Here is a 16,049-nt window from a genome sequence, read left to right as displayed (position 1 = left end):
ACCATTAGTATGTGGCAATTCAAAATAATTGGTCATTTTCTGACATCGATAAAAATTGCCTTAGAACGCGGGAAAGATCCGCTTAAGGGTGCACTAAGGCTACTATCTACCACAGCTCTGTAAAAGGACCCCTAAATGTTTTTGGAGAAAAATAAAATTGTAACAAATTTTACTTGTAAAAGATCAATATTTGCATTTCTCTACTTTTTGCCTTAAGTTTTGAAAAATATAAAACCTCTAGCATCAGAGACATTACAACAAAACCATATTATCTGCCACTAATCCTGTACCATGAATGCACTAATGTGAGATTTCTATGTTCTAGAACCTCCTTTCTAGTGAAAATGGTCTATTTTTGCACATTCTCTCTCTCATTATCATGTACAACTGTCTCTGGGACAAGGTGAATAAAAGTCTCCAGAAAAAAAAGTGAAGCTTTAATGAATTCTACTACTACTACTTATCATTTCTATAGAACAAATTTATAACAGCCCAAACTCCATCCTTTTATGTGAAAAGATATAAAAAGTTACAGCGTTCAAACATGTAACTTTTTCAGACTGCTTATGGACCCATGACATGAAAAATCGGTCATTTTCATCATTTTGGATCCACTAATTTAGTCACCTTTTCTCAGAGATAGTCACATATGTACCTGTTTGTTTATTTACTGGAAATTTATATACTACATTCCTATGAAAATAAAAGTAATCAAGCAGGGATGTAGATCAAAGTTATTCAAGTGGTTGTAGTTTTCAATGCTGCCACCTACTGTCCATGCTGTGAACCCCCCCCCCCCCCCCCCCGGAGGTTGCATGTCCTGCAATGCCTGTGGTGATGTGAAATGTTAACACCATAATGTACATTTAGCCCCTGAAGCAGTCCTTGCTGGGTGAAACATGGCCGTGTCGGGCACTCCTTTTAAATATTTTGTTAATTTTCCCCACAGCGTCCGCTCCTATGTCTTCATTCCTTTTGAACTTGCGAACCGCTTGCCAGTCTGTTTTTTGGGACCTACCCAGATAACTAAGGCCAGCATAAAAAGCTGTCTTAAGTAAATCCAGATAGTGGCTGAAGGTCCTTACTGCAGTATCCGATAGCGCTGTGCAATTCAGTTCACACACCACTGGTTTCACTCTCCCTATGACTGAAGCCAGAAATCACTGCGGCTGCTGCATTCTGAGCTGTCTTCAAACTCCTTTCAATTATCTCACTAGCATAACTGGAATACAGAGGCTGAGATCATATTCCATAAGCCCCTGCTTGGAAGTGAGGTTCGTTACTCTCATATTATGCACAAAACTAAACCATTTGGAGAGACTTCCCCCAACAACATTTCAGTAGTCCAAGAAACTAAGAGCGAACACCCGGCGTAAGCAGCAATGCATAATGATTACACTGTTTAAAGAAATTTAAAAAAAAAAAAAGGTTTAAGTGGCCTGACCCTCTGCAGTTTTAAGTAGGGCTGCACATACCATTGATGCTTTCTGCAACTGAAAAAAAAAAATGACTTCCTAGATTTCTAATCAAAGTAATCTCTAACAACTGTTAAATGTATGCCACATTGAACCGAAACTCATTTTTGGATAATTGTGGGATACAAGTATAAATGAATAAATTAAATTAAATAAGTCTCCCTGATATTCAGTGCTATTTAACTGACCAGAACAGTTGCAGACTGGTTAAATAGCACTTAACTAGCTATCCGCCGATATTCAGTGGGGATAACTGGCTATCCCCCGCTGAATATCCCCAGTTAGCAGCTAGTAGAGAGCCGGTTATATTGCCCAATATAACCGGCTATCTGCTTATTTTTAAAGCCAGTTTAGCGACTATGTTTGGTCGCGTGAAAAGGTGGGATATCTTTGGCCACTTTATAGATAATCAGCTAAGTCTGAATATCTTGAATGTCTGAGTGGTAACCTCATGAATTTTTGAGGGGGTATGTCAGGGGCAGAAAGTTGGTATTCTTGCACTAACCAGTTAGCTCATCTACGTTACCATGTGTGAAGGGCTAAATTCTATAAACGGCATTGGAAAAAAAATCAGAGCAGAGTGCTGCTATTCTATAAACAGTGCTCTGAGTTGTGCACCATTTTTAGAATAGCACTTAGAGCAGATTCCCATGCCCAAAGTTGGGTGCCCGTATTTACAGCAGCTGAAACCTGGTATAAATGTTGGCGCCCAACTCTTGCCATTTGGGTGCAGAAATGGCACTATTCTATAACAATGCATGCAAGTTTTTTTTGAGTACCCCGCCCCCATTCTTGACCATGTCCCCTTCTGAGTTGCGTGCTTCTTATCAACTTATTACAAGTTAATAGCTCATTAGTGAATTTGCATGCAGAAAACATTCAGCACAAAATTTTGTCACCATATATAGAATCCAGGGCTATGTGGTTAGCGTAATAAATAGCCCACAAAATAAGTGATGCAAAATGATCATGTCGTAATTTTTTAAAAATGGCCGCAACAGTGCATGGCCATTAATGGAAAAACAGGGTTTTTACGGCTGCAGCAAAAATGGCCTTAGTGTGCAGGAAAGACTTTGTGAAAGGACCCTTGAGTAATTAGAAAGTAATTCTATAAGGAGCGGGGCAGATTTAGGCGACAGTATTCTAGCCATTTACACGTGTAAATAATTCAGCTCTGCGCTGTTCGGTAAGTGCAAACATACCTTCTATAGTGCGTATTTTGCTTGTGGGTGTTTACACTGGCAAAGTCTGGGGCGCACATTTATACATATAACTTATAGAATACTATCAGTTACCCAAGTATCTCTCCAATATAGGTGTAAGCATTTATACCAACACTATAGCTAGCATAAGTGCCAAGTCTAAGCGCATATATACCCAGCTATGCTAGTATTCTATAAAGGAAAGTAATCACCTACATAAGTACATAAGTACTGCCACGCTGGGAAAAGACCAAAGGTCCATCAAGCCCAGCACTCTGTCTCCGACAGAGGCCAATCCAGGCCCCAAGAACCTGGCAAAAACCCAGAATTTAATAACAATCACTTTTCTTTATAGAATTGGCTTCATTTAGGCGCCCCTATATTGAATTGCCCTCAATGGTGATAATTTTGTAAGTCATTTTATTCACATTGGATTAGATTTTATATACTCACCTAAAAAATCAGAGCCGAAACAAAATACGCCTAGTCATATTCTATAAAGGCGTACTTTATGGAATAAACCTAGATTTCCATGTAGTCTATAGGATACGCCGAGCACTTGTCCGCACGACTAAATTTAGTTGCAGGCTGTTATGCCAAGTAAAACTTTGGTGTAAATTACAAGCAGACCATGAGTATTCTATAACAATGTGCATAGATTTTAGAAACGCCCACAACCAGCCCATGGACATGCTCCATTTTCAACTATGCAACTTGGAATTTACATGCATTATAGAATACGCTTAGACTCTTCTGTGCATAAATTCTAATTAATATCAATTTGCACTGAGTGGTGCAAATCCAGATGGCTGGATTTGCGTGTGCAACTTAAGTCACGCTATATGGAATCCAGGGGTTTACGGCTCCCATTTAAGAAAGCAACATGGGCATTTATGCGCCTTCAAGAGTGTGCAAATTCTCTTGCACAAATTTACACCTGCTCCAAAGGTGTACACATGACTATGTACTTTATGTGAAAATGAATATTTTATAGAAAACAAAGGTACCTCATTATGCTCTCAGTATGAACCCAAACTATGCCTTCGGGAATATCTACACAAGAGATCAGCACACATACTTGTACACGAGTACACCCCACACATTTTATAACAGCCATTTTCTGCATGGCTCTGCATGTAGAAAATGCTCTATAAAATTACTCCTTAGCTTCTTAGAGGTCTGATGCAATAATAATGTTGTGGTTCCAGTTTGCAATTACTGCTCCTGGCAGGTTCCTCCAGTGCTTTCCTGGAGCAGGAGCGCCTTGTGGGATTGCAGGTACACATGTAGAAACTCATTATGGGACATCCTTTGTGTTAAATATTTGTATAAGTCAGAAGCAGCTGAAAAGCAGGGCCATGTGCAAAAAACACAGCTGCTCATGTTTTGGTGTCCACTTCCACCATCTTCTCAAAAATCTTTGTCTTCACTCCTATCCTGTTTAGTAACTGCTGTCCAATTCTTCCTAAACTCCTAGAAGTTTCCTTGAGCAAAAATCTACTAGGCTTTCAGTCTGGTTACACCCATCATAGTGCTTAACCAAGTATTTAGTTAATGCCTCTTCATATTCTAGCCCAGTGGCGTAGCTACGTGGGGCCACGGGGGCCTGGACCCCCCTGCCGACGACCCTCTCAACCCCCCCTCCCACCGCCAACCCGCCATTGCCTACCTTTGCTGGCGGGGGACCCCAACCCCCGCCAGCCGAGGTCCTGTTCTTCCTTCATTCTGTTTCTGAGTCTGACGTCTTGCACGTTGTACTTATGATCTCATTATGTGATTTGTTCCATATGAAATGTTGTTTGTCATCACTACTGCAAGTGATTGGTGATTGGGCAAGACAGACACTTGATAAAATGGATATTTTGGTGGAATTCTCTGTTTTATGGCTGTTTCTGCATGGATTATACTCCAAGTGAACTGCTCTGAACAAAATCTAACAGAGTTTCCCTTCTCCCACATTAATCTCTTCAAATGCTGTCCCTTCTGCGATCTTTGTTTCAGTTTCTTCCATTTTTTTATCATGCCCACTGCCAGAAACTTGGGTATCACTTTTGATTCCCCTCTCCCACGTCTGTAGCCTCTTTGCTTCAGCTAAATATCTGCTGTTCAGCATTCAAACTCTAGAATTTCCTGTTTGACTCATGCCACATACCTATACAATCACTCATTCTATCCTGTTTAGGCTACACAAATTGCTCGATGTCAGTTTTCCAGATTTCAACATCCAAATTTTTCCAGACTTGTGATTAGAATTTTGTATTGCATCCCTTCTCTCACAAACATTGATCCACACTGCAATATGTCTGCTTAAACTCTCGACATACACCCTATTATTTAAGCACTGTCCCCACAGACACAACATGGGAGAAAACTGTTAGCAAACAGGCTTCAAATTGTTTTATGACCTGGTCCACTTTACCTTTCAGTCTTATATTTCTGTTCATTCTCATGCCTGTTCTCCCACTGTTCTAGCCCAGTCTATACCAGTCTCCTGCTTATGTTAGGAACACCCCCCCCCCCATTCCGGTGATCATAGTTCTCGCATCCGAATACACTTCCAGTATGTAGGCAAAATAAGTTCTCTGCTTCTGCAAGGATCTTAAGACTCAGCCCCACATTTTTTTCCAAAACCTCTGATTTATGTAACACACAAAGTTTTTTTATAATTGCATTTACTATAAGGCAGAGGTTTTTAACACAGTCAACAGGACACACCTATCCAGTCAAGTTTTCAGATATCATATGAATATGTTAATTTGCATACAATGGAGGTAGCACATGCATATTCATTGTATCTGAAAATTTGATTGGCTAGGTGTGTATTCTGGAGAACTGTATCAGAAAAAGACCATTATTGAGGTACCTGAATGTACCACACATAACTTTATTACCATATATTACCTATCGATTTATGATATTTTTGTTATACAGTATTTACCCCTAAATTTAGAAGCTACAGCTCAGGGTACATAGGGCTATCACTATAACTGATAGTTGAAATAGGTAAAACTACATAATCTGCCCAATTATAGAAATATATGACCTCAAGAATCCACTATTAAAACTCAATAAATTGCACATTTCAGTTTGGGAGAACCTTGTCATTAAATATACTATAGTTAAATAACAGTTAATAAAGCAGGGAATGCAGAGATGGGAGGAATGAAGAATCAGTGTTTACAGTCTTTTTATATATATTATTAATCATCCAATCATTGATACATATGAACAAGACATCAGAATCTGATGGATCCTCAAACTATATACTTTCCTTATGAGACAGCACATAGACTATGGTGGGTACAATGCTGGTTTACAAGCATTTTATTATTGATATTCAAGTAATAAAACAAAAAAAAATGCATAGCAGAGAGCCGTTAAATTAATTAGGGGCTGGAGCATGTCCCCTATTAAAAAAAAACTGAGGGAGAGAAAAGCCAAGACATTCAAGAAGAGAATAGCTTTGACAATGATGGACAGATTAGGCTGAGTCAAGAGGAGAGAAAGCAAATAAAAGGGGGGGGGGGGGGAGGGAAAAACAGTAAGGCTGCTAGGCTTAACCATTAGGTAAATCTAGGAGGCTACTAGGGGGTATAGCTTCTTGGAGGTGACAGAGAGCAGCCACATCCACAGCAAATAAAGTCCTGATTGCCATACAAATGCAAAGAACCATCAGCTTGTCCTGTTACTTGCAAGGAAAACTGGGAATCTTCAAAAAGCCCATTTATCTGAATTAATAACTTTTGGAGAATGTCCTCATTACGTAAACATATGCCAAACATAGTATGATGCCCATTTTGTGCAGGACTGTTCTGGAAAGAATGTTGTTGGGGTAATCATTTAATTATAAAATTTGGGGGGGGGCTACCGATTTGGCAATTAATTGGTGTGTATAATGTGTAGAGGGGACTGATGTTTTGCTTAGAATATCTACAGTGCGTTTTTTCTAGCGAAAAAGGAAAAAGATGCCGGTACACAAATGCCAGGCCACCCTTCAGGAGTGGGAGGGGTAATCATCGAGGGACCCACCCCCAAAACAGCCAGTCCCTGCAACCAGTCACAGAATCTATGACAAGGCAGCATTGGTGTGTAGGGCCTGAGCTCTTTCATTAAAACTTGGGGACCATGGGCCAATTTTAGCAGACAATGGAAAAGGTGCCGATACTCAATACCCCCAAGTACCCCCTAAAAAAAGCTCTGGATATCTAATACATTGGCTAGGGGCTTGGAGGGCATAGGCTTAAGTCAGATTAAGTATTAAATAAGATTATATACAGGTTTTGTTGCAGTACTTTTGATTTAATAAAGAGCTAACGAAGTTAGATGGACTCCTGCATGTTTAAAAAAAGATTTGCAATTAGAGGAAAAATAAAACAAGGAAAGGAATTAAAAGGAAAACAGAAAGAAAAATGAAATGGAGGCAGTACACACAGGCAGTACTGAAGAGAAGCTGCATGCACTGAAGGTTATTTCTAAAAGCTGAAAAATTGACTTTTTTGTCTAAGTTATACAGTGGTCAGCATTCAGGGGCCAAATCTATAACTTGGCACCTGCATTTAGGCGTGATGAGTGCCTCTGTGCTGATCGCAGGGGCATAGCCAGACCTTGAGGTGGAAGGGGGCCAGAGCACAAAGTGAGGGGGCACATTTTGGTCCACCCCCTACCCATCCACTGTCACTGCTACTGATGCTGCACATACCTTGGCTGGCAGGGGTCCCCAACCTCCAACAGCAGAAGCACGTTTTCCGCACCACCACATGCTCGGTTTCACTAAAACATGTGAGGAGGAGAGAGATCAGGGCAGGAAATGCGGCGGCACTGGAGACCAGCGCTGGAAAACGCTTCAGCTGGTGGGGTTGAGGACCCCCGCCAGCCAAACCAGAGGCACAGATCCAGTTTAGGGGGGCCCGTGCCCCCCATAGATACACCACTGGCTGAGCACAATTTCTATAACAGCATCTGTTCACCAAAATGTTACAGAATACTGATGTACACCCAAACTGTCATGACTAAATTTTGTCTCAAGTTCACACGAGCAAAAAAGCTTAAATAAGTAAATCTGCACCAAAAAAACCCTAAATATTCAACACATGGATTGACTCTGAAATGGGAACCATTTGACCTGCACACACCCAAAAAAGTGGGTATCGGGGACCCACTTGTTGTAGATATGCAGTGTGAAGACAGTGTGAGATAAGTGGATTAGAATTATTCATCTGTTTGGGATTATAGTGACTGTGGTTTATTTTCTTACCTGTAGACATACATGTGGTTTTTTTTTACTCTGTTTGGAAATTGAAGAGATTGGTGTACGCTATAGTAAATGGGAGTTTTTTTCTGACCTGTGATGGTGTGCTGTGCTCGATGCCTTAAACGCTGAGGTCTTTTTTTCCTCCACTTTTTTGGGTGTGTGCAGGTCAAATGGTTCCCATTTCAGAGTTGAATATTTAGTTTTTTGGTGCATGACTAAATTTTGTCACGTCATTTACACCGGACTAAAATCAGGCACAAATGGGCATCCCTACGAGTACCTCGCAAAGGGCTCCATCCACCTATAGGCAGTTACATGCTATGCCACTTAGGTGCAACCCTATAAAATATTGCCTAATGTGCGTACGCATGTAGGTGTAGGTGATAAGTTATAGGACTGGTCTGTATACACTGCTATTAGAAATACTAACATTTTAACAAGATTAAGGGCCCTGTTTACTAAAGTGCGTTAGCATTTTTAATGCACCTACAATTAGCATGCGTGCTAACCGTGTAGGCGCCTATAGGGATACTGTAGGCACATACACGGTTAACGTGCGTTACAAACGCTAAGGCGGCTTAGTAAACAGGGCTTAAATGGGCTAATGAATTTGTGATTATCTATGGCCTGATGAACGAGTCGTTCGCTTCTTCCCGCTCCCAGAAACATAAGGCACTGTCACTGCATGTCATGCACCTCAGCTGTATCGCTGGAAGAAACCCCGCAATGACAGAGCCTTTAATCTCTGAACTCCTCAAGAGCAGAGCATCTGGAAGTGTGCTGCTGCTAAACGAACAATGCAGTAAAGCTGGGATGATACAGCGATGTCAGTTTATGTGGCCCGGGTTAGGGAGATTTGTCAATTGGCCACCGGAAGGGTCATTCGAATATGAAAAAGTGGCGGCAGTCATGAATGTGGTTATAGTTGAGGGAAATCCAGGCTGTCCCGACAATATCCCATATGTGGAGGGGTGGCTTGATGTAGTCCGGAACCCGCCGGTCTGGGCCCAGCACAAGGTGGAAAAGGCCGCCCTTATGGTGAAAGCCCATACCACACCCAATATTCTCTGTATAGCAGAGGGGCTGAGGAACTGAGGGGGAGGTAAAGAATACAGAGTGGATACTGTCCTGGAAGCAGCCTCGCAACAACAGCAGTAATAAAACAGAAATTTCCATTTATAACTAGGCCTTGTTATTACAGGACCAGCAGATCCGGGTCCCAAACTTCATGAAGAGTGTGGAGAAACAGAAGAAGGAAATGACTGAGGTCTAGGTATGACTTAAGAGGATAGGTTGAATGTACTTTTACAAATATATGAATAAACTAAAGACGGAAAATTGAGGGATGGCTTAACAGTAGTCAATGACAATGGTCAAGTGTTCTTCATCTCAACTGAGGCTAGGGCCAGGGAGCAAAAATTACATTACGGCGAGGAGATTTTGGTTAGATATTAGCAGCTGTGCAGGTAGCCTCACACAGGAACAAGTTCTCTTGGGAAGTGGTGGAACCTGTCACTGGAGTTTATTTTGGAGCAAGTTAGAAAAAATAACCAAGCATAATTTTGTTACAGATAGTAATTATTCCTCACTGACACACACTCAAAAGAATAATTTGGCATAAGCAACATACCTGACATGCCAGGTGGACTCTTAATAAATTTGCCATTAAAATGAGCTATCACCGCTTCACATTTTTCTGTTGATTCCATCCTGCATAAACAAAGAAAAAAAAACAAACAAATTTAACATCTGTACTGGCTTATAAGGTTTGTGTTATGGTCTATGATCTTTAGCAATTAGCTTCTTCTGAACATACTCCTTAAATACAAATTCACGACTTATATTCTGCAAGCAACCAGTACGGATTTAATGCACATTACAAAATATTCTACTAGGTATTTCTAGGTAAGGCAAATCCTTAAATCATTATTTCAGTAATAGTCGAAAATTTAAAAACAAAAAAAGTCTTCAATTTCCTATGAAAAAACCAGAGAATCTCTGATATCTTATTTTGGGAAGTAAAGCATTCCAGATTGAAGCTGTTTGATAAGTAAAAGACTGTCGCAGTGTTTTTTTATAACATACATTCTTTGCATCTGGAATTTATAGTTACAGGCGTTTCTTTAATCTAGACTGAATCGGGCACATTAGTTACGGTAGATGTACCACACATAGTTACAATTGTATGAAGGACATAGAAGACCAAGGATAGTCTGCAAACTGGGTTTTGGGCTAGCCTTGGTATATTTACACCTTAATTAACATGTTCTGGCTATCCTGACAATTTCTGAGGACTGAAGTTTGCCACAAATCTCTAAAACTGCCTTTATCAAGAGATTCACAAATTGTTTCTATGAATGCCTCGGTTTATACTACTTTGATCCAGAACTTTTCCTGCTTCTCCTCTTGGGCTTCCAACTGGGATATTGTGCCATGGACCATCATACACTGCTACCCATGTATTTTTTTTCTTCCCTATTTCACACCTTTCCAAACTTACTGAGCCCATTTGGTGCAGTGACAACCCTTCATCAGGTGCCCTGGATCAGGGCTTAATTCCAGTCACTAGATGTCATCGTTGCACCATGACCGACTCCTCCTCCTCTTACTAATTATTTCTATAGTGCTACTAGATGTATGCAGTGCTGTACACATTATATGCAAGTACTTTCTCTGTCCATAGAGGGCTCACAATCTAAGTTTTGCACCTGGGGCAATGGAGGGTTAAGTGACTTACCCCAAGGTCACAAGGAGCTGCAGTGGGAATTGAAGCCAGGTTGCCAGGATCAAAGCCCACTGCACTAACCATTAGGCCACTCCTCTCTCCTCCTACCTCCCAGGGGCCATGAACCCTGCCTACACAGTAAGCTGAGGGGGAAAAAAAAAACCTGAACTGGACTCAGACAAGGGGTGATTCTTACACAGCAATGCAAAGCACTGCCAATGAACCACCAGGTTGACTAATTTTATTCTTACAGAAAATATGCTGAATGTTGACGATTCATGGCCTGAAACAGACATATTTATACCTGCAACATTTAAATGCTGCTTGTACAGTGAAGCAAGGCAGAGTAGCTTCATATTCCTTGGTGCATTACAATATAATTATACTCCTGTGTACAGCAGCAGATGGCCTTGCCAAATCAAAAATTAAAAGTTTACTCTTGCTTGTTTTTGTTGTTTTGTTTTCAATTCCTCAGTCTGTGGACAGACACTTCTTAAACATCTTCAGCTTTTTTTTTACAAGAGCTTCTGTGGAAGATTTTAGTTAGTTTTTGGTGATCAATATGAACCTTGTGCATTCTCTCAATTACCAGATGCACCTAAAAGGAATAAAAATGACTAAAATCTTACCTTGCAAACCCAACCCCACGACTTGTGCCACTAGAGTCACGCAGTATCCTTGTGGAGATAACTTGTCCAAAAGGTTTGAGCATGTTCTCCAGCTCTTGTTCATCCATTGAGAGCGGCAAATTGGAAATATATAAGTTGGTTGGGTCTTGTTCCTGTTGCTGGAATAGAATTTAAGAATTCTTTTTCAAATTTAGCACAAATTTGGCATCAGAGCTGCTTACAATTCATTAAACTACCCCCATATATTCTGTTTTTATAGTCACCCCAACTGTACATTACAACTGTAGTCCTCTCATACAGCTGCCTATCTGAATTCTTGAATAAAAAATATTTTTGATAACAGACCTAATAGGTCTACGCTAATATCCATGTACAAAGCACGTTTATGTTCATCATTTACATGTGATTTATCATCACCATTGCTAGCTTCCTAGTCTAATACCAACACACATGGATATGATTGGTTTAAAAAATGAAAAACAAACCAAAGATCTCATTAGGTATTAAGAATGCTAGCTGCACTATCTGGGGTTAAGACCTAAGAGGCATAGGGGCATCATTATCAATGTGGGTCACTGTTAGGCAATGTTATTTTACCAATATCTTGCGTTATTTTAACACTGGTCCCATTTTATGCAATGAGACCTAGATACTAATAACAGGAGTTAATAATAAAATGTCTTGACGGTAGTTCACCTTGATAACTTCCCCTTAATGTGGTGTACTGACACCATAAAAGCTAACAAAATTTCTGAAGTTATACCTAACTATGGCAGTATGGGGCCTCAGACACCCCTACATCACTCCAGAATGACATGGGCCTGTAGGCCCATTCAATACTCTTCCCTCCACAGGCAGAAAAGGGAACTGGTAGGCCAAAGATCTCCAGCCCTGCCAGGTAGATAAAACTCCTAAAGCCCAAAGATCCACAGACTCACCTCTTAAATTCTTTTTTGGTACACAGGAGATGGCTTTCCTCCTGCACCTGCAGGTGAAACTTTTGAAGTCTTTGGGGATGAATTTGGTCTGGGGAAGTGATGTGTGTGTCTGTGTTGAGGGTCTTTGGCCCAGGGGAGCTCTGATCTCTTTGGGGTGGGTGGAAGACTTTGGAACCAGTGTCCAATCATCTCTTTAGGGATTAAGGGTAAGAGTATATGTGTTAGATTGTACAGCGCTGCGTAACCCTGGTAGCGCTTTAGAAATGTTAAATAGTAGTAGTAGTAGTAGTGTTAGGATTACCATACACTTGGTTTTACCCGGACATGCCCTCTTTTTGAGGATATAGCCGGGCTAACGGGCAGGTTTTGCCAGCCTGCCCATTTGTCCGGATTTGCGGATAAACGGGCAGGCAGGCGGGTGGATGGGTGTCCTATCCTCCCCTACTTTACCTTAGTGCGGTGCCCTGGTGGTCTAGTGAACTCTTCGAGGCAGAAAAGAGCCCCCCTCTTTTGTGCCCGGCACGTCTGCAGACTGTCTTTCTCCCGGCGCTGATTCAAAATGGCTGCCAAGAGTTCAAGCGGTGGCATCACGAGACTTCTACAGAAGTCTTGCAAGGTCACTGCTTGAACACTCAGCAGCCATTTTGAATCGACGCTGGGAGAAAGACAGTCTGCAGATGTGCCAGGCAGGAAAGAGGAGGCTCTTTTTTTTCCCAAAGAGGTCACTAGACCACCAGGGCACCACACTAAGACAAAGGAGGGGAGGGGTAGTGAATGGAGTCATGTGGAGGGAGGATGGAAAATTGGGGAAGGAATCTACATGGGGGGGGGGGGAAGAGAGGAAATCTGGCTTTCTTTGGGGGGAGTCAAAGTGACATGGGATGCAGCAGGGAGTGGGGCAGGGGTGCTCTTTCATCTTAGGGCAAATATGGTAACTCTAATATGTGTGTGTTTGGTGAGAGGGGGGATTGGTGCTGGAAAGGCTACAAGAGCCTGTTTTTGAGTCTGGGGAGGGGGCTGGAAGGTTCCTCACACTAACTAGACCTTTCATTTTGGGCCAGTTAGCACAGGAAAACCTGAGTTGCTGGGCGTGGCAGCATTAGCAGGATCACCTTGCAACAAACAACACTGCTGCATCCTGCATCTTGTTACTGTTGTACATTCCACATTAGACAACAGCACATAGGGATTAGTACAAAGGCTCCATGGTCAGATTTTTAAGTAAATTTGTACTATAACACAGTAAACTGAAAATAGCTTTAGTAGGATGGTCATTACAGGACTAAGTTGATTAGCCTCTGTAAAGCACGCATCATTACAATATTAAAAAAGCAGAGTAGCTTCTAGGTTCACTGGTCTGTAAAACTAATATTCAAGCAGCATGAAAAGGTCACCGTGTTGGGGGAAGCAAAATAGGCAGGCAACAAATTTAATCTGGCTTCTGAGTGATGTACAACAGTAACATCCAAACCCGTATAACACAGAACATCCAGTGAAAACCTGTGGCTTGATTTATCTTACATCATCTGATTTCTCCTCTGCTTTCGGTCGAGTCAGCAGAAAGCGAAGACAAGAAAATGGCTCCCCTGAAGAGTCTACAGCTCCCATTAATATTCATTAGGGGCCAGCGTACAAACCCGAGAGGGATGAAGACTGCATTACTACAGCAATATTTTTGACTTAAGTTCACATTTCGCTGGTAGAAAACCAAGATTAAGATAGTTTTAATTGTCTTAGCATTTACTCGTTACTTAGATCCTATTAGATAATTATATTTTTATAGTTGCAGCTATGTAAATTTACAGTCTCTTCCTGAATGAATAATGTTAGTTAAAGCTTTAGGAAGTACAATATCTGTTTTAGCCGTATTTTTTTTTTTTTTTTTTTTATTTAAGCTTAGGCTGTGAAAATAGCTTTCCACTATGGGGGCACTATTCCAAATTTTTACATGAGTAGATGCATAGTTTTCAAAATGAAAAACTGGAGAATGTCTATGAAATATTAGCGTATGCTAATGTGGATAGGAGTAACATGGATGCAGTGGCAGTTAGTACATGTGATTTAGTAAACATTCCCTTATACGCATTATTCCTTCTCTTCATCTAACCCTCGCCCTTCAGTGTACAGGGTGTGCAATTTTCAAACAGCCTTTTTACCCAGCCTTTGAAACTGCCCTTTGTGAGGGTAATTTTTATAAGGGACTTCAGTATGTAGAACATTTTACACGCTCAGAGGCCAATGCAGAAAGCCGCATAGTACAGCCCTGCACCGATGGCTTCTACTGTGAGATTAATGGGAAAATATTCTGCAGCAATGCAGTAAACGGATGTAAATATAAAGTGTGCAGAAATTGCGCAGTAATCTAGGAACGCCTTCCAGACACACGTGCACAAACATTTTGTGGTAAGGGCGGCTTCACTGTGTGCATGTCCGAAGTAAACAAAAGCACCGGCACACGTCTGTGCATGTTCTATGCATAGATTTTAGCCTCACAAAAATGTCTTGCACCTAAAATTTATGAGGTTGATATTTATGCACGGAACATCATTCTGATTCATGCACTGATGTGTGCTGCTACTTTTCTTTTCTTCAGACAGTGCACAAAGCTATTACCTCCTGTTCTGTCTTTAACAACTGCAGGCACTTGCTATGGTTGTAGAAAAAAGAAAAAGAAAAAACTGGAAGCAAATCCCACAACTGGCATTAATTCCTCTCAACTAACCCTTCTACGATGCCTCAGACCTGGTAGTGAATTTCTTGCGTTGTGCACACTAAAATACCTTGTTTACTACTGTGTATTGCACAGAAATATCTAGTGGCCTCATGAATATTCATTTTAATAATACTATGCATCTGTGTGTACTGCATGAGTTAATTTCTGCACTGAATCCCTTTCTTCATTGTGCACCCAGCAACATGCGGATATACCTCACGGGAGCCATGCTCAAGGTAACTTTCTGCACTGGGGTGCTCATAAAATTGCCCAAAGGCGTAAGAGCAGAGGAGGTGGTGTTCAGAAAATAACCAGGTTTACCCAGAGTCTAGTCTCAAGAAGGTCACAGTATGACTCTCCAAGAGGATGGACTGAAGTACAGAAATGAAAGAGTAGTGAATGCTTGGATCAGCCTCCCAGAGGAGGTGAGAGAATCCGAAAGAGAATGGGATAAGCACAGGGGATTCCCAGAGGTGAAGCTGAGATCAACTCAGGTCTTTTGGGCAGAATATGAACTATAAACTTAAGATCCATTATTTGCCATCATATTCTACGTTTAACATCCTGGTGATAGTTTCATGATGACAATGAAAACAATGGAAGTAACTTAATTATTCGTCAATTTCAGTTTATCAGCTAGGTTTTCTGCTCCCATCAGAGCACCTGGTTTTCTTCGAATTAGAAGCCACTGCAAAAAATGAGTATAAGCAAATACTTGAAGCATAAGCAATGCAGTAATGCTCAGCTGAACAAAAGCAAACGCGGGTGCTAGAGGCCAATAGCACTGTACTAGGTCCCGCCCGATGATCAGGGCCAGCGAGCGTATCCAACAATGCGCTTGCTGGCTCTGACCACTAATTGCATGCAAATGCACGCAAACGAGAGTCTCCCGCATTCCTCCCTTATGATCAGCGGGCAGCGCACCACACAAGGGCGCTGCTCTGCAAACCATATGCCAGCTCAGAGCTAGCATTAAGGTTTGAAGGAATGGGGGAGACCAGGGTTTGACAGATCCGTGATTTTCTCCTAGACCTGTCAAACCTAAAGCCCGCACCCTGAAACGCAAGGACCCCCACCCCGATAGAGCAGACCCACCCTGCCTGGACAAACCTGACA

General features: G+C 41.4%; 1 protein-coding gene across 6 annotated transcripts in view; it reads right to left on the bottom strand.

The window, feature by feature from the left end:
* RBMS1 (RNA binding motif single stranded interacting protein 1) overlaps positions 1 to 16,049 on the bottom strand; it is a 381,888-nt gene that overhangs the window by 49,473 nt on the left and 316,366 nt on the right. For all 6 annotated transcript variants that reach the window (XM_030210712.1, XM_030210715.1, XM_030210714.1 and 3 more), the window contains exons 5-6: positions 11,283 to 11,440; positions 9,559 to 9,638 (exon numbers count right to left, since the gene is read on the bottom strand). In XM_030210712.1, the coding sequence (XP_030066572.1) occupies positions 9,559 to 9,638; positions 11,283 to 11,440 (238 nt within the window). The remainder of the gene's footprint in view (positions 1 to 9,558; positions 9,639 to 11,282; positions 11,441 to 16,049) is intronic.

The sequence above is a fragment of the Microcaecilia unicolor genome, chromosome 7, assembly GCF_901765095.1.
Source record: "Microcaecilia unicolor chromosome 7, aMicUni1.1, whole genome shotgun sequence".
NCBI classification, from domain to species: domain Eukaryota; kingdom Metazoa; phylum Chordata; class Amphibia; order Gymnophiona; family Siphonopidae; genus Microcaecilia; species Microcaecilia unicolor.
Note: the sequence above shows the minus strand (reverse complement) of the source record. Positions and strands in the feature narration are given on the sequence as shown.